This window comes from Panulirus ornatus, chromosome 57, assembly GCF_036320965.1.
Source record: "Panulirus ornatus isolate Po-2019 chromosome 57, ASM3632096v1, whole genome shotgun sequence".
NCBI lineage: Eukaryota > Metazoa > Arthropoda > Malacostraca > Decapoda > Palinuridae > Panulirus > Panulirus ornatus.
Genome location: NC_092280.1, coordinates 30604281 through 30621779, shown reverse-complemented (window position 1 = coordinate 30621779; position 17499 = coordinate 30604281). Strand labels below are relative to the sequence as shown.

The 17499-nt window shown below is 38.8% G+C and overlaps 1 protein-coding gene across 3 annotated transcripts in view; it reads left to right on the top strand.

The window, feature by feature from the left end:
- Window positions 1-17499, top strand: part of LOC139766401 (importin-4-like) — a 69041-nt gene that overhangs the window by 24958 nt on the left and 26584 nt on the right. For all 3 annotated transcript variants that reach the window (XM_071695001.1, XM_071695000.1, XM_071695002.1), the window contains exons 8-12: window positions 748-867; window positions 1143-1256; window positions 6577-6778; window positions 11587-11703; window positions 15565-15800. In XM_071695001.1, coding sequence (XP_071551102.1) covers window positions 748-867; window positions 1143-1256; window positions 6577-6778; window positions 11587-11703; window positions 15565-15800 — 789 coding nt within the window. The remainder of the gene's footprint in view (window positions 1-747; window positions 868-1142; window positions 1257-6576; window positions 6779-11586; window positions 11704-15564; window positions 15801-17499) is intronic.

Below are 17499 nucleotides of genomic sequence, written 5' to 3'. Positions count from 1 at the left end.
GACACAGTGAATGTAATTTATTTCACTCTGACGTTACATTTATCATGGAAGCTCCATATTACAAAAGTTGCTGATTCTGCCCCTTAAGATACTAAAATTCTCCTGTTCTGGGCAGTTGCTTTGATGACAATTCATCCACTCATGGAGTACTGCTTCCACATCCATGAAATGTTTTGCTCTTATTTGACAGACTTGAGTCTAAATCCATAAGATGTATTCACTCCCCCAATCTAAGCTCAACATTTGCCCTGTTATTGTATGCTGCACTGTTAATCTCTGCATATTTTGGTCGATATTACGTGGGGTTTTAGCACCCATGAACTGACTGCTTACATGCCTCTGCCATAAGCTAGGTTATGCAGGACTCAGCAAGCCATTTAGTCATTATTGTGGTGTGGCCATTAAGAATGCTGGCATTGGCTGATGCAATCTCTCTCTCATAAAACCATAGGCTTTAAAACTCTCTACCTTTTCACTTTTTTCTTAGCATCAGTGACATATCTCCTGTAAGATGTACGGTTTCCATCACCTAAAGAATTTGAAATTCTTTTGCTGACCAAGTTTTGCAATGACCTATTATATGTTTATCAGGTAGGTTAGAATGCTTGTATTTTCGTGAGTTTTGTGAGAGAGGCATTAATGCCCCTCCAGCATAGCTGTGCTCTCATCATCCTATTTAACTGTATCACAATAAGTCATTTATAAGATTTTAGTACTCAGGTATATTTTTATGTATTCTCTTTAAAGGTTAAGGGAGCTTATCTTGCATTGGCTATGGTAGCAGAAGGTTGTGCTGACACGCTACGCAGCAAACATCTTCATCCACTCCTTCAGTGCATCTGCCATGGTATTACCAACGAAAACCAGGTAAGTTTAATTATTCATTCATTATTACATTCGTCTTTGATTATCTTTTGATGTTGATTTGTTATTGTACAAGAACCTTGTGTTTTTCTATTTTGGTGTGCTTTGTGTCTTTCCAATGATGTAGGATTAGAAATTTATTTATGGATGTGGTATTGATGAATATGAAATACTCTTTTAAATTAAACTTAAGCAAATTCTCTAAGGTGGATATACTTTAGTATCATGATTTATAAGTTATATCATACTAGAAAAAGAAAACTTACTGTTGATTTCAGTTGGTGCGAAACAGTGCCTTGTTTGCTCTGGGACAGTTTGCTGAACACCTACAGCCTGAAATTAGCAAATATCATGCTGAACTTCTTCCTGTTTTATTTGAATATCTTACGCAGGTTTGTATTCAGTTGTTTTGAAACTTAAGAATGTTGCCACAGATTATGCTTGTTTGTGGTTTACTTACTTAGTTTAGATCATATTTTAAAATGCAAAATAATGACTCACAAATTTATTGATAAGCTGCCATCATCTTTTTTGTATGTTATCACCTTACTTATGAATACATAAAGACCCCTTTGTCTGAGGTCATGAATTATTTTCTGTAAATTGCATGTCCCTATTCAGAGGCCACTCATGCAAGGGATCAGGCATATTGAGTTTGGAAAAACTCCTTCCTTTGACTCCCATTGTTCATTCTTATCTCTGTGAAGCAAAGCGTTCTTTTATTCAGAGGGAGTGCAATAACCTCTTTTCTCTTCTCCATCCACTGATAGGTCTTTCTGTGAAGCAAAGCGTTCTTTTATTCAGAGGGAGTGCAATAACCTCTTTTCTCTTCTCCATCCACTGATAGGTCTTTCTGAACTTTAGTTAAGGGTGTCACTAACAACAACTGTCGCTCTACCTTTCGTATCTGATGGTAATATAAATGTCTTTCCCATAGAGAAAGCAACTCTCTTTGGTTCCCATTTCTCCCCAACTCTACTGTGGATGACTCTGACGTTCAATCACCACCTGATTCTCTTACAAATCCTGTGCTCCTCCCTCTGCTTTCTTTTCATACTGTCTGCAGAGTGCTTCTCTCTTTAGACACAAATAAGGCTAATGGACTGGATGGCATTTATTTCCATGTACTAAAAGAGTTTGCCTCCATACATGTACTGTGATTGCTTTGTCTTTTCCATTTCTGTTTAAAAACCAGAACATCTCTTTTCTTCTTGGAAGTATGCACTGGTACATCCCTTATCTATGAAGGTTTACCTTTCTAACCTGTCTAACTATCATCCTGTTGCTTTGACTTCTACTATTTCCAGAGCCATTGAATTCCTCCTGAACTCTCATGTCCTCTGACATCTTGAATCTCAAAGTCGTCTCTCTGATCATTAGTAAAGGTAATGTAAGGTGAGATCCACTGGTGATACTCTTTTGTATCTACTAATGTTGAGCCATCATCCCTGAAAGATGATGGAGAATCATATGTAGTTGTCCAGAGTATATCCAAAGCTTTTGACTGTGTGTGTTTGGCACTGGGGTCTCATTTCTAAGCCCCCATCTTTTGGCTTCCCTACCTCACCTTGCTCCACACCTTGCTACCTCATATCTAGCTACTTTTGTTTGAACTATCTCTGTTGGTGTTGATGGATCAGCCTTTTATCCTTTCTTCATTTACAGCAGTGTCTCTCAAAGTTCTGTCCTGACTGTACTTTTTCTCCTTTTTGTCACTGATTTCCTTTCTTCTACAGTTAGCTAAATGCATTCATATGCTGATGACTGAACACTGTATTCCTCCATATCCTTCAAATCCACTCCTCCTCTTACTGAGTTTGTATCTCTTCTTGATACAGCCTCCTCAGTTAACTCAGACAGGATACCTCAGTGGGGTCAGTGAAATCCTAGACCCAATTTTTGCCCACCTCTCTATTGAATATTCCTCACAATTTTACAATCTTTTATTGAATATTCTTCACAATTTTACTCTCTCTTGATGGATCTGTAATTCCACCTCTTGGCTCAGAGAACATACTTGGTATTATTGTAATGTCCATGCTATTTTTGAAACCTTACATTACAGAAATAGTTAAGTCTATCTCTTAAGAAACTGAGAGTCCTATTAAGATGTCGAAATTTCTTTTCTTCCAAATAGTTGCTTTGTTTATACAAAGGATTAGTGTATCCTAGTATGGAGTACTGATCTCACATTTGGGCTGTTTTCTAGCTCAGAATCCTTACTTGAGAGAGTTGAGTCAGAAGTGGTCTGACCTAATCCTCCCAGGCTAACTAAAACTAGACCCACTTTCCCTATTCTTGTGTGCACTCACCATTAGCTAGACCGCAGAATTTGGCAAGCTGTTGTGTTAGATGGTTACTGTGTGGCCATTGGCAACTTGAGGGATGGCTGTCTTGGTAACTTTTTCTTTTTCTTGACCTCCAAGCTGTGAAACTCTCTGCCTTCTTATGTCTTTAACAATAACTATGACCTGGCACTTTTTGAAAGACAAGTTTTTCACTTCATCCAAAATTTGTAAATACTTTTCCTTATTTCTTGTTTTTCCCTTTCATTAACATCTTTATATTGATGTGGACTTTAGTCATTGACTGAGAGTACATTGTAAAAAAAAAAAAAAGAAAAAAGACATTATTGACCATCTTATTTGAACATTGTTAGGAAGGGTTATGCAGTTTAGAAATATATGAATTAACTTTAATCAGTCCTGTGATAATGAAGTATTCCTAGTTAGGGGAACTCATGGAAAGGTCTGTGGTGCCTGGCTGTGGATAAGGGGCTCTGGTTTTGGTACATTATACATAGCTTGACAGTAACTTGATAGTGGATGAGAGCAAATGAAGTCATTGCTTTGTCTGTTCCTGGTGCTACCTCGCTAATGCGGGATGTAGCAGTCATGAATAAAGATAATTTAAACTTGCACTATAAGTATTGTTACTTTTGTTACATATTCCAAAAAAATGGAGGGGCTTCCACCACCATGTTTGTGTTATACAGTCATTCTCTCTTTGACGGTGATGTAAGAGGATTTGCTGGCTTTAATAGAATTGAACTTTAGGACCAGATGGAATCCCAGCCATCTTTCTAAAGAAGGCAAGAACAGCAGTAGTGAAACAAAAATTTTTTGTTATAGGTAAATAAAGTCGGGAGAAAAGCACACTTACAGACATTCGCAGATTGCATATAATGTCTGTACACAAAGAAGGATATTAAGCTATAAGAAGTATAGGCCAGTAGGCCTGACTTTACAGGAAATAAAATTTTTGAGATAGAATAAAGGGACACTTACTAGAACATCTGATTTAGAACTATGTAAATGAAGGCCAACATGCATATGTGTCAGGAAAAGATATGCATATACAGTCATTAATAACATGCATGAAACTTAAGTGAAAGGAAGGAGAATGTCAGTTTTTCTTTACTTTGCTATGGCACTTGACAAGCAAACAATGTAATTTTACTGAGAAAGTAGCTAAACAAAATATTTACCCCTGAACTCTTGAGTTTGGTCTTCTTTCCATCCCCATGGTTCTGAATTTTTTTCAAGTTGTAGAAAATAGAAAACTATTTAACCATACAATTTCATAGATATTCATATGACAGTATGAGGATAATCTCAGAGGTACTTTTCATCCACCATCTTTCTGATAGTATGAAGAAGTTTTGAGATTTCTGAATTCGTCATGCTTAAAAGTGTAGGTGTAAGGCCTGAGTGTCAAGTTGATTGCTACTATGTGTTTTATGATTTATTTTACCCACCCAGAAAAATTTATTACTTTTGTTCTTTTGCCTCACATATGATGAATCCTTTCATGTTATTATGCATGTGATTCGCTGACAGTTTTTTCATAACAGCATTGTTATGAAAGCTTGTAAAATTACCAGCTGCCCCAGTCAGAGGTAGTGTTGTTATGATCAGGCAGATGCTGTCAGTGCTGCCTTTCCTTGAGCTAGAAAATTTTTCTCCTCCCAGATCTTGGTCAGTTTTCAATACTGGAGGTGTCAGTGTCTGAAAAAATCACTGTTTCACAATTAGAAAACAGACCACCATCGTCAGGTAATTTACGATCATCATCTGCTTGGTCTCCTAGATCTAGCTGAAAGCCACTCAGTTATTTTCCTTGAAAACTATGAGAACGTACTGTTATTTACCTAGCTGAAGGATGATTGATTGTTGGAAGGAATTATTGCAGACTACCGCCTAAGCCACCCAGTCCGGACTGGTGGCCATGAAAAACATGCTCAATCTTGGCGAATAGATAGCCATCTTAAAAAGAGTTGATAGGTTAGGAACAGGATAGAAAGATGAATGAAAGTGTTGTTAATAACACATGATTCAAAGTAGTAGCAAATGGAACCATGTCTGATGATGTCCTATCAAGGGATGAATAAGGAATAGTGTTAGCCTCAGTTCTTTTTATGATGATCATATCACATCAACAGAGAAGTAAAGTATGTTTGTTTGCTCTGTTAGTGACACTAGAATAAGCATAATAAAGCTGATAAAAATTATTTGCAAAATGACGTTGATACTATCTACAGATGGGGATGAGTGACCTGATGAACTTTAACTTAGGTTCGAGCAAATAAGTCTTGTAATAAATAACAGTTGTGGTTTCAATGGATTACACATGACAGCTAGAGAATGTATGTAAGTGGGTATGGCCTTTCTTTGTCTCTTCTTGGTGCTACCTCACTAACATGGGAATTGGTGATCAAGTATGAGAAAAACAAAAAATAAAACTAATAGCATATTAAAGACACCATTCAAAGGCCTGTCCTGAAAAGTTACGAATGATGAAACAAATGTCAAAAAAGAGCACGTTAAGAAGATAGCACTATTGAGCCAAGTAATGAGTGGAATGACAATATTGATATTTGCTATGAGAGAAAACTGCCAATGGAAATGTTTGATGAATACATAAGCAAAAACTAATAGTGCCACTGTCATATGTTCTTCAACAAGACAAATGGATAAAAGCAATGGTTTGAGCTCTTGTGGTGGGGGATTTGAATGTATGAATGGGTGATTTGGTTGATAAAGGGTGGCATGGTATAAATGAAAATGAGGAACAGCTTGTTGTGTGCTGAAGAATGATTGATGCCTGGAAATGATTGATTTAAAAAAGTTCATGCAGAAGTGGATGTAATGGACATGGGAATGAAAGTCAACAAGCATTACTATTGGATAATGAATTGATTGACAGGCATGCAAATGGTTGGTTATTGGTTGTCAATGACTGACAGGCATGCAAAGGGAAGGTTGATGGATATCAGTGTGCTGAAAGGGGAGCAGGTAAGATGTTTAAAGTGGTTAGGGTAAACTGCAGAGAGGTTTGTGGGATTTAACTGGATGGTAGGCTTAGGCTTCGTTACATTTAACTTAACAGTTAGAGTGAATATGTGCAATTGATGACATTGTTTGTTTGTTTCTAAAGCTACCTTGCAAAGGCAGGAGGGCATTCAGGTATAATAAGAATTGCCTATTTCTTATTAATTTCCCATAAATTTCTTGGTTTTGCTGCATCACCACATAGTAGCACCATCAGACTAGTAACCATTTTGTGCAGAGTCATACTCTTCACAGATCTATTGAATGCATTAAGTAGATAGTACATTCTGATGAGTCAGATTATGTAGATAACCCATGGCACTATTGGTGCAAAAAATAACAATAAGGGGGACTTGTAACTGGTACATTTTATCATTTACAGACTTGTGTAGTTGTGAGTAGCGGAAGTAGTGATCCACCTGGTGTAGATCGCATGTTTTATGCCTTGGAAGTATTTTGTGAGAATTTGGAGGCAGAACTTCTGCCTCATTTGCCAGCCTTGATGGAGAGACTTTTTGCTGTGTTAGCTGCTCCTACCTCAGTCCACATGAAAGAACTGGCAATCAGTGCCATAGGTGCAACTGGTAAGTTTCTCATTATTTCCACAACTTTATCTCCTTTGTAAGCTAGAAAGAATGATCATTAGGTAAAAGTAGTTGGTTGGAATATTATGTAGGAACCTTGGAAAATGCTGAGCTAGAGTTGCCATCTGCCAGGGGCCTGTTAACTGTTAAGGGTGAGGCACTGAAGGCTTAGAGATGGCACTGGAGTTCATCAGCTATGGAGATTCTTTTGCTGGGCCATCCCCGTGAGGGAGTTCCTGAAGGGAATGAGTGACAGAGATATAGATAGATAGATAAATAAAAGGAGTGAATTATGATTCAGAAATGATGATTATGAAAAATTATATTTTGCCATGCCGATGACTAAACTGCACTGACCATTGCTGCCCACTAATGAGATTGCTGTATGTCTCTAGTGGGGCATATGCCAGCTTCAGCCTTGACATATTTGTGTTTATTTCAAAACTTTATTTTTGCTCTTGATTTTTTTGCTTGCAGTTGTAAAGTAGTAAGTTATCACTGAAAAAAATTTGTTGGAGATAAAAAGAGGATTTGAATTTTGGTTATGTAACAAATCCATTTCAATTAAGAATGTGGTTTATGTTGCCTTTGGTCTTGGTGAAAAGATTTTTTCAAAGGTACCCACAATTTGATGAACGTAGAATTAGCGCGAAAGCTAATGTCAGACTTTGTTAATCATAACAAGTTGATATTTTTGTTTGTCATAATATCAGACATAGACAAGGATGTAAGTTAGAGTATAGTTTAATGTTTTGCAGACAGCATGAGAGTATGTGTAGTACAGATGGGAATGAAGAAGAACAAAGAAAATATAGAGAGACCTGGTCATTTTATACAGATCAATGGTGGGTGCACCCATTGAAATTTAATGTGGAGGAATATGAACAAATTAGTACTTTTTTCATACTTGATTGCCATTTTCCACATTAGCGAGGTAGCATCAAGAATAGATGAAGAAAGGATGCATTTGCTGACATCGATTCCCTGGCAGTCATGTGCACTGTTAGGAATGTGCAATTCACTGACACCATAGCACCATATCCACAACCAGGCCTCACAGAACTTTTCTTGGTTTCACCTGGCTGCTTCACATTCCCTTCTTATCGACCCATGTATACCACATTGTTCTGGTTCACTCTAGCCTTTTAACACCTTTCACCCTTCTGTGTTCAGGCCCAGATCACTCAAAATCTTCTTTAGTCTGTCCTTCCATCTCCAATTTGGTCTTCCCCTTTTCCTTGTCCCCTCCACATCTACACATATATTCTCTTTGTCAACCTCTCCTCACCCATTCTTTCCATATATCCAAACCATTTCAGCACACCCTCATCTCTCTCAGCTGCACTCTTTTTATTACCACATGTCTCTTTTATCCTTTCAGTACTTACTTAATCGAACCAACACAAACCATGTATTGTCCTCAAACATTTAATTTCCAACGCATCCACCCTTCTATGTTCATCTTCATATATATCCCATGCCTTAAATCTATACAACATGATTGGGACTACTGTACCTTGAAGCTTACCCATTTTTGCCCTCCCATATAGACTTGTCTTCCCACATAATCCTGAATGCTCCCCAAACCTTTGCCTCCTCTCCCACCCTATGACTCACTTTCACTCCCATGGTTCCATTTGCTACCATGTCCACTCCCAGGTATCTAGAACACTTCACTCCCCTTAAGTTTTTTCCAATCAAATTCACACTTCAGCTAACCAGCCCCTCTGAGGTGCTAAACCAAATTGTCATTCTTTTCTTTACATTTACTTTCAACTTTCTCATTCACACTTACTTCCAAACTCTAGTCACCACCTTTTGCAGTTTCTTACTTAGATTTGCCACTTGTGCAGTGTCATCAGCAAATAACAACCGACTCTCTTCCCAGGTTCCTATCGTCTATGTAGCCTACATAATTACCCCTCTCTTCAAAAGTCGCTCGCTTCTCTTCCCTCATCACCCTAACCATAAACAAATTGGTGATATCACTCACCCATGTAACAGACCAACCTGTCTTTGAAGCACTCACTCTCCTCTCATCCTACTCGTACACAAGCCTTACACCCTTGATTAAAGCTTCTTACTGCTTTTGGCAGCTTTCTTCCAGTGCCATATATTCTTAGGACCTTCCACAAGGCATCTACATCAACCATATCATATGCCGTCATCAGATCCATAAATGCCACTTACAAATCCTGTTTATATAAGTATTTCTCATATTTTTCAAGGCAAACGTCTGATCCGTACATTCTTTACCACTTCTGAAACTACATTGTTCCTCCTCAGTCTGATGCCCTGTACATGCCTTCACCCTCTTAATGATTACTCTCCCAAACAACTTACCAGGTACGCTCAACAAACTTGTACCTCAGTAGTTTGAATAATCACTTGTTTTCCTTTCCTTTATACTGTGGCATTATTCATGCCTTCCACCAATCCTCAGGCATCTCATCATGATCTATTGGTATATTGAGAATGCTAACTAAACATTCAGCAATATAGTCACCCTCATAAGCATCTTATCTGCAGTACCAACCACTCTAGCTGCCCTTCCACTTTTCATCTTATGCATGGATTTTCACCCCTTTTCTCCTCACCAAGCCACTTTCTGTGACTATCTCATATTATAAATCTCATCAAGCCAAACGCCTTATATCTGCCATCCTATCGTCAAAGACATTCAGCTGTCCTTCAAAATACTCACTCTTTCTCCTCCTCATCTCTTCATAACCAGTTTCTACTTCCCCATATATCCCCTTCTCTGATATTGCCTTTTTTTTTACGCCCTTTTAACCATTTTCCAAAACGTCTCAATTCTCTCTGAAATTTATTGATCCCTGCTTACCTTAAGTCTCATTTGCCTTATTTTTCAAACCCTACACCATGCTGTTGATTTCCTGCTGCTTTCTTTTATACATCTTCCAATGATTTGCACCCTTTTCTGAAAGTACTGCCCATATGTCTCTTATTTTCTCTTTCACTTGCAACTTTGCTTCAACGTTCCATCACTTGCTACCCTTTCTCCTGCCCATCTCCCATGATGCGCTTGCCATATGTATCTTTTGCACATGCCAGCACTACATCATTTAAATACCTCTCATTACTTACCCATTCCCTTAACTTCATTCACTTTCACATTTTGTCATTCTACACTCAATCTCTACTGGTATTTCTTCACACGTCTCTTTTTCCAAGCTCGCTCACTTCCACCACTCTTCTCACCAATAACATTTCCTCTTTTCCAAAAAGTTTTACAAATCTTCGTCCTCTCCTCCACAAAGTAGTGATCAATTCCACCAGCTGTCCCTGTCGGCACATTCACATCCAAAAGTCTTTCTTTTGTACATTCGTCTAATAGTTTGTGATCCAATAATGCCTGCTGACCATCTTTCTTACTCACATACATGTACTTGTGTATGTCATGGAATAATTTATGATATATCAGTGCCTTCATACAAAGGCCTAGTGAAGAAAATAATAGGGAGTGACCAATAACCAATTCCAGAAGCCTGGGCCCAGCCCAGGCTGTTGTGGATGAAGACCTCTGAAGACTTTGTCAGTTATTTACCAGGTATTTTCCGATACTTAAGATTTGATGTAAATGAAGAACGTTGATTCAAGGAATGGAAGGGCACTGGTAAGGTAGTGCAAGTGATTTCAAGCCAAATGATAATTGTTAGAATAATGAAAACTTTTACAACAAGAGACTCTAAGCTAATGATGAAAATCTTCAGTGCATATATAAGAGGTGAATGGGAGTAATGCTATGTTATATAGTCTCCAGTTGAACTATTTATATCTCTGATGCTCGTTCCCTTCGGGAACTCCCATCAAGGGATGGCCCCGGTAAAAGAGCTTCTGCTTATCGCTTTCCTTACATGTTTCCCATGCATACACCATTCCATGTATTGGCCCCCCATTTCTCTTCCAGAACTCTTCTCAATTTCCTCATGTCACAGTTGATCTTTCTCTGACACCAACCCCTTTAATTGTACTATCATACACTCAGTTGTAGACTTGCTTTCTTGCATTGTTAATGCATAACCAACCCTCCTCAGTGTATTATATTTCACCTTCTCTACCACTCCACGATTCATAGCTTTTTTTATTACAGCCGGAAGTAAACAAATTAGAAAGAATACAAGCACGTTACAAGTAAAACAGATGGTCTGGAGCATGCATACTGCCACTTAGCTGAAAGAACTTGAACTGTCCAGCCTAGAGAGAAGAGAGAAAGAGATACATTATTGGGAACAAATAGAAGGCATAAAGGATGTGGTTTTAATTCAGAAAGCATTTTGACAAGGAAGATTCAGTAAGACCAAATCATGGATGATTCCAGGGAACTTACTTACAAGATATTTTGATGAAAATTTGCAAATATCTTGCAGAAAAACTTAAAAAATTATTGAAACACTAGGAGAATTAAGAAACGTTATCAGAAGATTTGACTCGTGGCTAAAGTCAACACCTTGTGAACCTTTAATTCACTTCCATAGATACAATGGTGGTCTTTCAGTAATATACGTGCAGTAACAAACATTTTGCATTTCTTTTATTGCAACATTATAACTGATTATTTTCATCATATTAACCTTTTGTTTCCCTGATATTCTAACAATGTTTATTCTTGTTTAAAGTTTCCTCCTTGTTTATAGATTAGTTAATTATATTGTATAATGTTTCCACTAAGCTGTTTTGTCCTTATCCTGTAAAAGTATCATTCTTATTCATTTTCCCCTCAATCCTTCCCCTAATCCCCCTCCCCTCCAGCATTTCGTAGTAATCGAGAAATTTATCTTGTACAGCCAATGCAGCAAAGGAACACATGGCACCCTATTTCCAGCAGATCGTGGAGATGCTGAAGGGATATCTTACTGTTGCACAGTCAGAAGCAACAATGACACTTCAGGTGCAATCCATTGGTAAGCGAACGCAATTCCATCCTTGTTTGGTAAACCATATCCTGTGAACTGTTGTTGGGTGAACTGTAGTATTACTATCCTATGACTTGTGTCAGGGTTAAGTTCTAGAATTGCCATGACAAATCAAGACTGAGAATTACATTATGGAGCAAAAGTTTTTTCATGTCTAATTCTGAAGTGTGTAATATACATGAAACAGCTTGAGGCAGTGTTAGAGTGGGTTGAAGTTAGTACCTGAAAGGTAGAGGGAGGGGAACTAGGCCAGGCTGCATTGTCTTAGTTATCTATTGCAGAATCAGAGGTAATACAGACATTGCATAGCCTTTCATAGTCCTGTGATTTTCTGAATGAAATACCAGGAAGGGCTTAAACTGAAAATCTCCCCGAACATTTTCCTCCTGAATATGAAGCATCAAGTGGTTTTTGGCTGCCAGGAGCAATCTTTTGCTCCATGGTACTGAATGTCATTGCTGGTACTCTTATCCTGAATAACCCAGTCTCATCCCCCTTAAACTTACTGTGGTATATGATACTCTTCTCCAAGTTTTCTCTAAACATGCAAGAAATAACAGTTACAATGTCACAGTGATGAGCCTTAAATGTTGTTATTTGGACCTTTACCATAATTCCCAATTGTCTCAGGTATTATATGTTGCCAATCGGGAGATATAACAATACCTTCACACGTACCCATCTTTGCTTCAACATCCACTGACCTCTCTTTCCAGATATTCCTCAGAGCACTGAGGACTTTAGCACCATTTCCCACCATATGAGTTATTTCAACCCGCATAGATCCATCCACTGCCACTCTCCCACTTCATTTCCTTCAGGCCCTCCCCATTCAGGCTTACTCTCAAACCATGGGTATGTTTGAAGCCATATTACATCTGGTAATGTATGGATGTAAGTCATGGGCCCTGAAGGCATATGAGCGGAAGAATGTTGTACATCATGGAAGTGAAATACCTGGAGGTTGATCATGTAAGAAATTTTGTTGTGAGAGCTGTATGGTAGTAAATACAGTTTGATTGAGAAAGCTAACTAGGGTGTGCTGAAATGGTGAGCTTTTCTTTTTTTTTTTTTTTTAATACGTTGAAGGATCCAGTCACAGACAGAAGTCCACATCAAGGCTAGGCCTTATTTTGAATATGAGAGGTTATTGAAAAGGAAAATGAAGAAAAGGGAAAGTATTTGTGAATTTTGGAGTAAGCAAAAAACTTAACTGTCAAATGTTCCAGGTCATAGTTATTGGGAAAGGCATGAGAGGGTAGAGAGTTCCAGAGCTTCGGGGTGTAGGGAAACATATCCACCCTTAAGTGTCGATGGGCACACTGTAGTCATGTGATGCAGCAGCATGCTGAGTATTGCATGGTCTAGCTTGTGAAAGGAGCACACAAATGGCCAGCTCTTAGGAGCAAAAGCCAATGTAACACCTATAGAAAAGGGAAAGTTAATCAACATCGCAGCGCAGGGTAAGTGGATCAGGTTTTGAAATTAGCATGGGAAGGTTGATAAGTTGGATTCTTTTTGACTCGGCTTTCATGTAGGTTTTCAGCAAGAACCACACAATATATGAGAGCAGTTCTCTGTACAAAGATGGATCACTTCTTTGCATTTATGGGGCAGCTGTTTAAAAGAAAAAGAACAATTTACATATCTGAATGGGATTCCCAGTTTCTTAAAGGTAGACTAAGTTATTCCTGTAATGTGGAGTCTCCAAGATATATTGGATGATATGGTAATACCAAGTATGTTCATTGTGTTCAGAGGTATAATAAAGAACTGTCAAAGGAGACAGGTAAGTTATGGAGAATTTTCTATAGAGAGATGGGCTGAAATTGGTTGTGGAGGCATTAGACTTAGCCATTTCACCTACCCCTCTGAGATGTTCTGTCTGGATTTATTGAGGACATTTTGTTGAAATGGGTTGCAGAATAAGTTAGAGAAGGAGCAGATTGAAGGATGTGGATGAATGCAGTGTTGAGTCATTAGAGAATGACTGCATTTGGTTATTTGTAGAAGAAAGGAAATAAATGATAAAAAGGGACAAAAGTTTTGGAGACAAGAGTAGAACCTTTAGGGACATCACTGTTAATAACCATGGAGATGGATTGACCTGAGAGGAAGCTATATATGAGGGTGGGAAGCCAAAAGTAGGGGAGCTTAGAGCCGAGACCCAGATGTCACATCCTGTTGAAAGCTTAGGATATATCAAGGGCTACTTCATAAGATTCCCTAAGAATATTTCAGGGATGATGACTAGACATTAGTTAATTGGGAAAAAGTACCACCAGTGGATCTCTTATGGAAACTGGTTATCAGAGAGAAGACAGTGAGATTCAAGATGTTTGAGGATATGGGAGTTGAGGAGCAATTCAAAGACTTTGGAAATGAAATAATAGTTAGAGGAGTTAGAACAGTTTCCCTTCTTAGGGATGGTATGTACCAATACAGGTGCTTGTTTAGATGCACACTTTCATCAAACAGGGATGGATGCTATTAGGACCACAAGCCTTGCTTGTGTCCAGAAAGAGACCCACCTTACAGAAAGTTTGAAAAGAGATTATGGGGAGGGGCATAGGATTAGTACGAGGAGCATCAGGGGGTGAGGGAATGTTAGAATCATCCAAGGTGTAGTTAGGGAAGATATGATAACCAGAGTTGCTTTGTTTAAGGGAGAGACAGCTATAGTACCATCAGAACACAAAATTGAAGGAAAGGTAGAGCGACACAAGTTGTTAGTGATGCCCTGAGCTAAAGACCAAAAAGACATATCAGCTTATGAAGAGGAGCGATGAATGCACTTCTTTTGAATAAAGGAATGCTTTGCCTCATGGATAACAGTTGTAATGATTATGGGCAGTGATAAATGCTGATTGAGAGGAAGAAGTTTTCCTAGCTTGTTATGACTGATCCATTTCCTAAATGGCCTCAGAACAGGAATGGTTGAACGAAGGATTTGAAGAATAGGTCATCTTGGAGGAAGAGGGGATAAATGCATTCATTCTTACAACATTAACCTCTGCTATGCATTTAACGGGCACAGAAACATTGTTATGTAAACATCAAATTTCCAGCCCCTAGACATGCAGGGACTATGTGGGCAGTATTCTTTCTCCCCTATCCCCAGGGATTGTAGCCTGAGCCAGGTACCCATCTTATCAACCAACTGTGGGAGTGGTTGAACAGCGAGGGTGACTGTGGACTGGCTGCCACAACCAGGATTCAAACGTATGTGCTCGACCCTGGAAGGCCCATGAATGCTTTATGATCAGGAATGGAAGTGTTAGGCAGAGTTCAGTTATCAACTACTACATGATGTACAGTCTTGTAGGTTAATGTGCAGCTGGGTAATGATAAGTGCCTCAGCATCCCACTAAAAGTAGATCACAAACTTGTAGTTCATGTATAGGAGGTAAATTTATTGATCACTGATTTAATTTACTTATTTTTGCAGTTCAGGTAGAGTTCAACACATATGGCTCCACATCTTTTGATGCTGATGTGTTTTTGTTCATAAATGTACATTAAGACAAATGTCTTTTATATGCATGTTCAAGTGCCATTGCATTCATGTATTTTCATGCATGATTATGGGTTTGCATATATTTGTATTGTTATTCTTATGCCTTTGTATCTGTAAATGAATTTTTATGTGTGTGTTTACATGTTTAGTAAAAGAAGAGAATAAGGTAGGAATGCAAGAATTAGAGAGAGAGGGGAGTTAGTAGGGGGAATTGATATGTAGCCCCACAGATTATGGTCAAAGTTTATATTAGAATGGTTTGTCATTAATGTTGTTTTTGTTAGGATTATGGTGTCAAGCACCGGAGCCATAAAGACTTCCTTGTGTTTCAGACACTCTTGGTCAGTTAGCTCGGTGCATGGGTGTAGAGAACTTCTCTGTGTATGCACCAGACTGTGTAACTCTGGGGCTGGGACTGATGGACCGTAAGGATGACCCAGATGTGCGGAAGACCTGCTACCTTTTGTTTGCATCCCTAGCATCTGTCATGAAGGCGGACATGGCCCAACATCTCCCGAAGATCATAGAGCGCATGATGCTTTCTCTGAGGAGCACTGATGGTGTCGTGGTATGTATTTTAGTAAAAAGGGGTTTTTGTCGTGTGAGTCCTGAGTTGTAGTAGAATTTGTATTGTAAGGTTGTGCCACTTTACTGTAGGTTACTGTAGGTTTAATTTGATTTCATTAGAATCTTTATGTCATTCATTTTGAAACCCCTTCGCTTTATATAGGGCATACTTGTCTATTTGTTCCACGTGTACAGTATCTATCTTTATCTTTGAGGCCTGTTCCCTGCAAGACTCCCTCAAAGGGGTGGCCAAGGCAAAAGTCTCTATAATGGGTGAACTCCATGCCGCTTCTTACTCTTACCCTTTAGTGCCTCATCCGTAATAGGCCACTGGCCGAGGGCAATCCTAGCACTGTTTCTAGAAGCTTCTACCTAATGTTCTTACCTACTACTTGTACCTGTTGTTCCTTCTTAATGTTCCAATCTACTGTGTCTACCTATTGCTGTCACCAAATGTTCCTTCCTATCACTTCTACATAATTTTTTCTGCCTAAAATTCCAACCTACTTTGTCTACCTATTACCGTCACCTAATGTTCCTTCTTATCACTTCTGCCTAATTTTTTCTGCCTAAAATTCCAACTTACTGTTTGTGTTTGTTGTTTCTTCCATTTTACCTCAAAGCAGGGCTAGTGCAGGAAAATTTAGGGTTATAAAGAACGATTTTAGTTAGTTGCATGTTAAATGTTGTCTGTGATGGGGAGAGATTGTATGTACACACCCTGAATTTCATTCTGTGGTCAACTGTCTGTCTGTTTGGATTTTATCAAACTTTATGGGATTGATCCCCCCATTATCCCTTAGATAATATTAAGATATACCATGTTTTATTTTATATTTGTTTATATACTCCCATACCTTAACCCTTGAAGTTATACTGGGGTTGACGTGCTGCCAGTTGACTGAATCAGGGCACATGAAGCATCTGGAGTAAACACAGAAAGGTCTGTGGGGCCTGGGTGTGGACAGTGAGCTGTGGTTTCGGTGCATTACACATGACAACTGGAAAGTGGATGTCAGGATGAGGCCTTTCTTTGTTCCTGGTGGAGTTCCGCTAATGCAGGAAACGGCATAATGCATCTAAACCACGATCTCCCATCATCCAGAACTGGGCTCCAGAATCTTTTCTTAGTTTTTCTATGACTGTATCATATACCCAAGTTCAGTCCATTGACAGCATGTCTACCTTCTTGTATACTACATTTCTCAGATTCACTCTACCCCGTGCATGCCTTTCATTCAAGTCCTGATCACTCAAAATCTTCTGCACCCCATCCTTCCATCTTTAATTTGGTCTTCCCCTTCCCAGTGTCCCCACACATGACACATGTATCCTCCTTGTCAACTTCTCATCATTTATTCTCTTCATATGTCCAAAGCATTTCAGCACCCACTTCAGCTCTATCGACAACACCCTTCTTTTTACCACACCTCTATCTTGTCCATTTATTACTTAACCAATCAAACCTCCTTGCACCACTTCTTGTCCTCAAACACTTCATTTCCAGTACATCCATCCTCCTCCGCACATTTCCATCTGTATTCCATGCCCTTTATCCGTCATCATTGGTATTACCACACCTTTAACCACCCATTTTTACCCTCCCAGATAATGACCTCTCTCTCCACACACTTATTAGTGCTCCCAGAACCTCTGTCTCCTTACTTGCCCTATGACTGATCTCCTCTTCCATGGTTCCA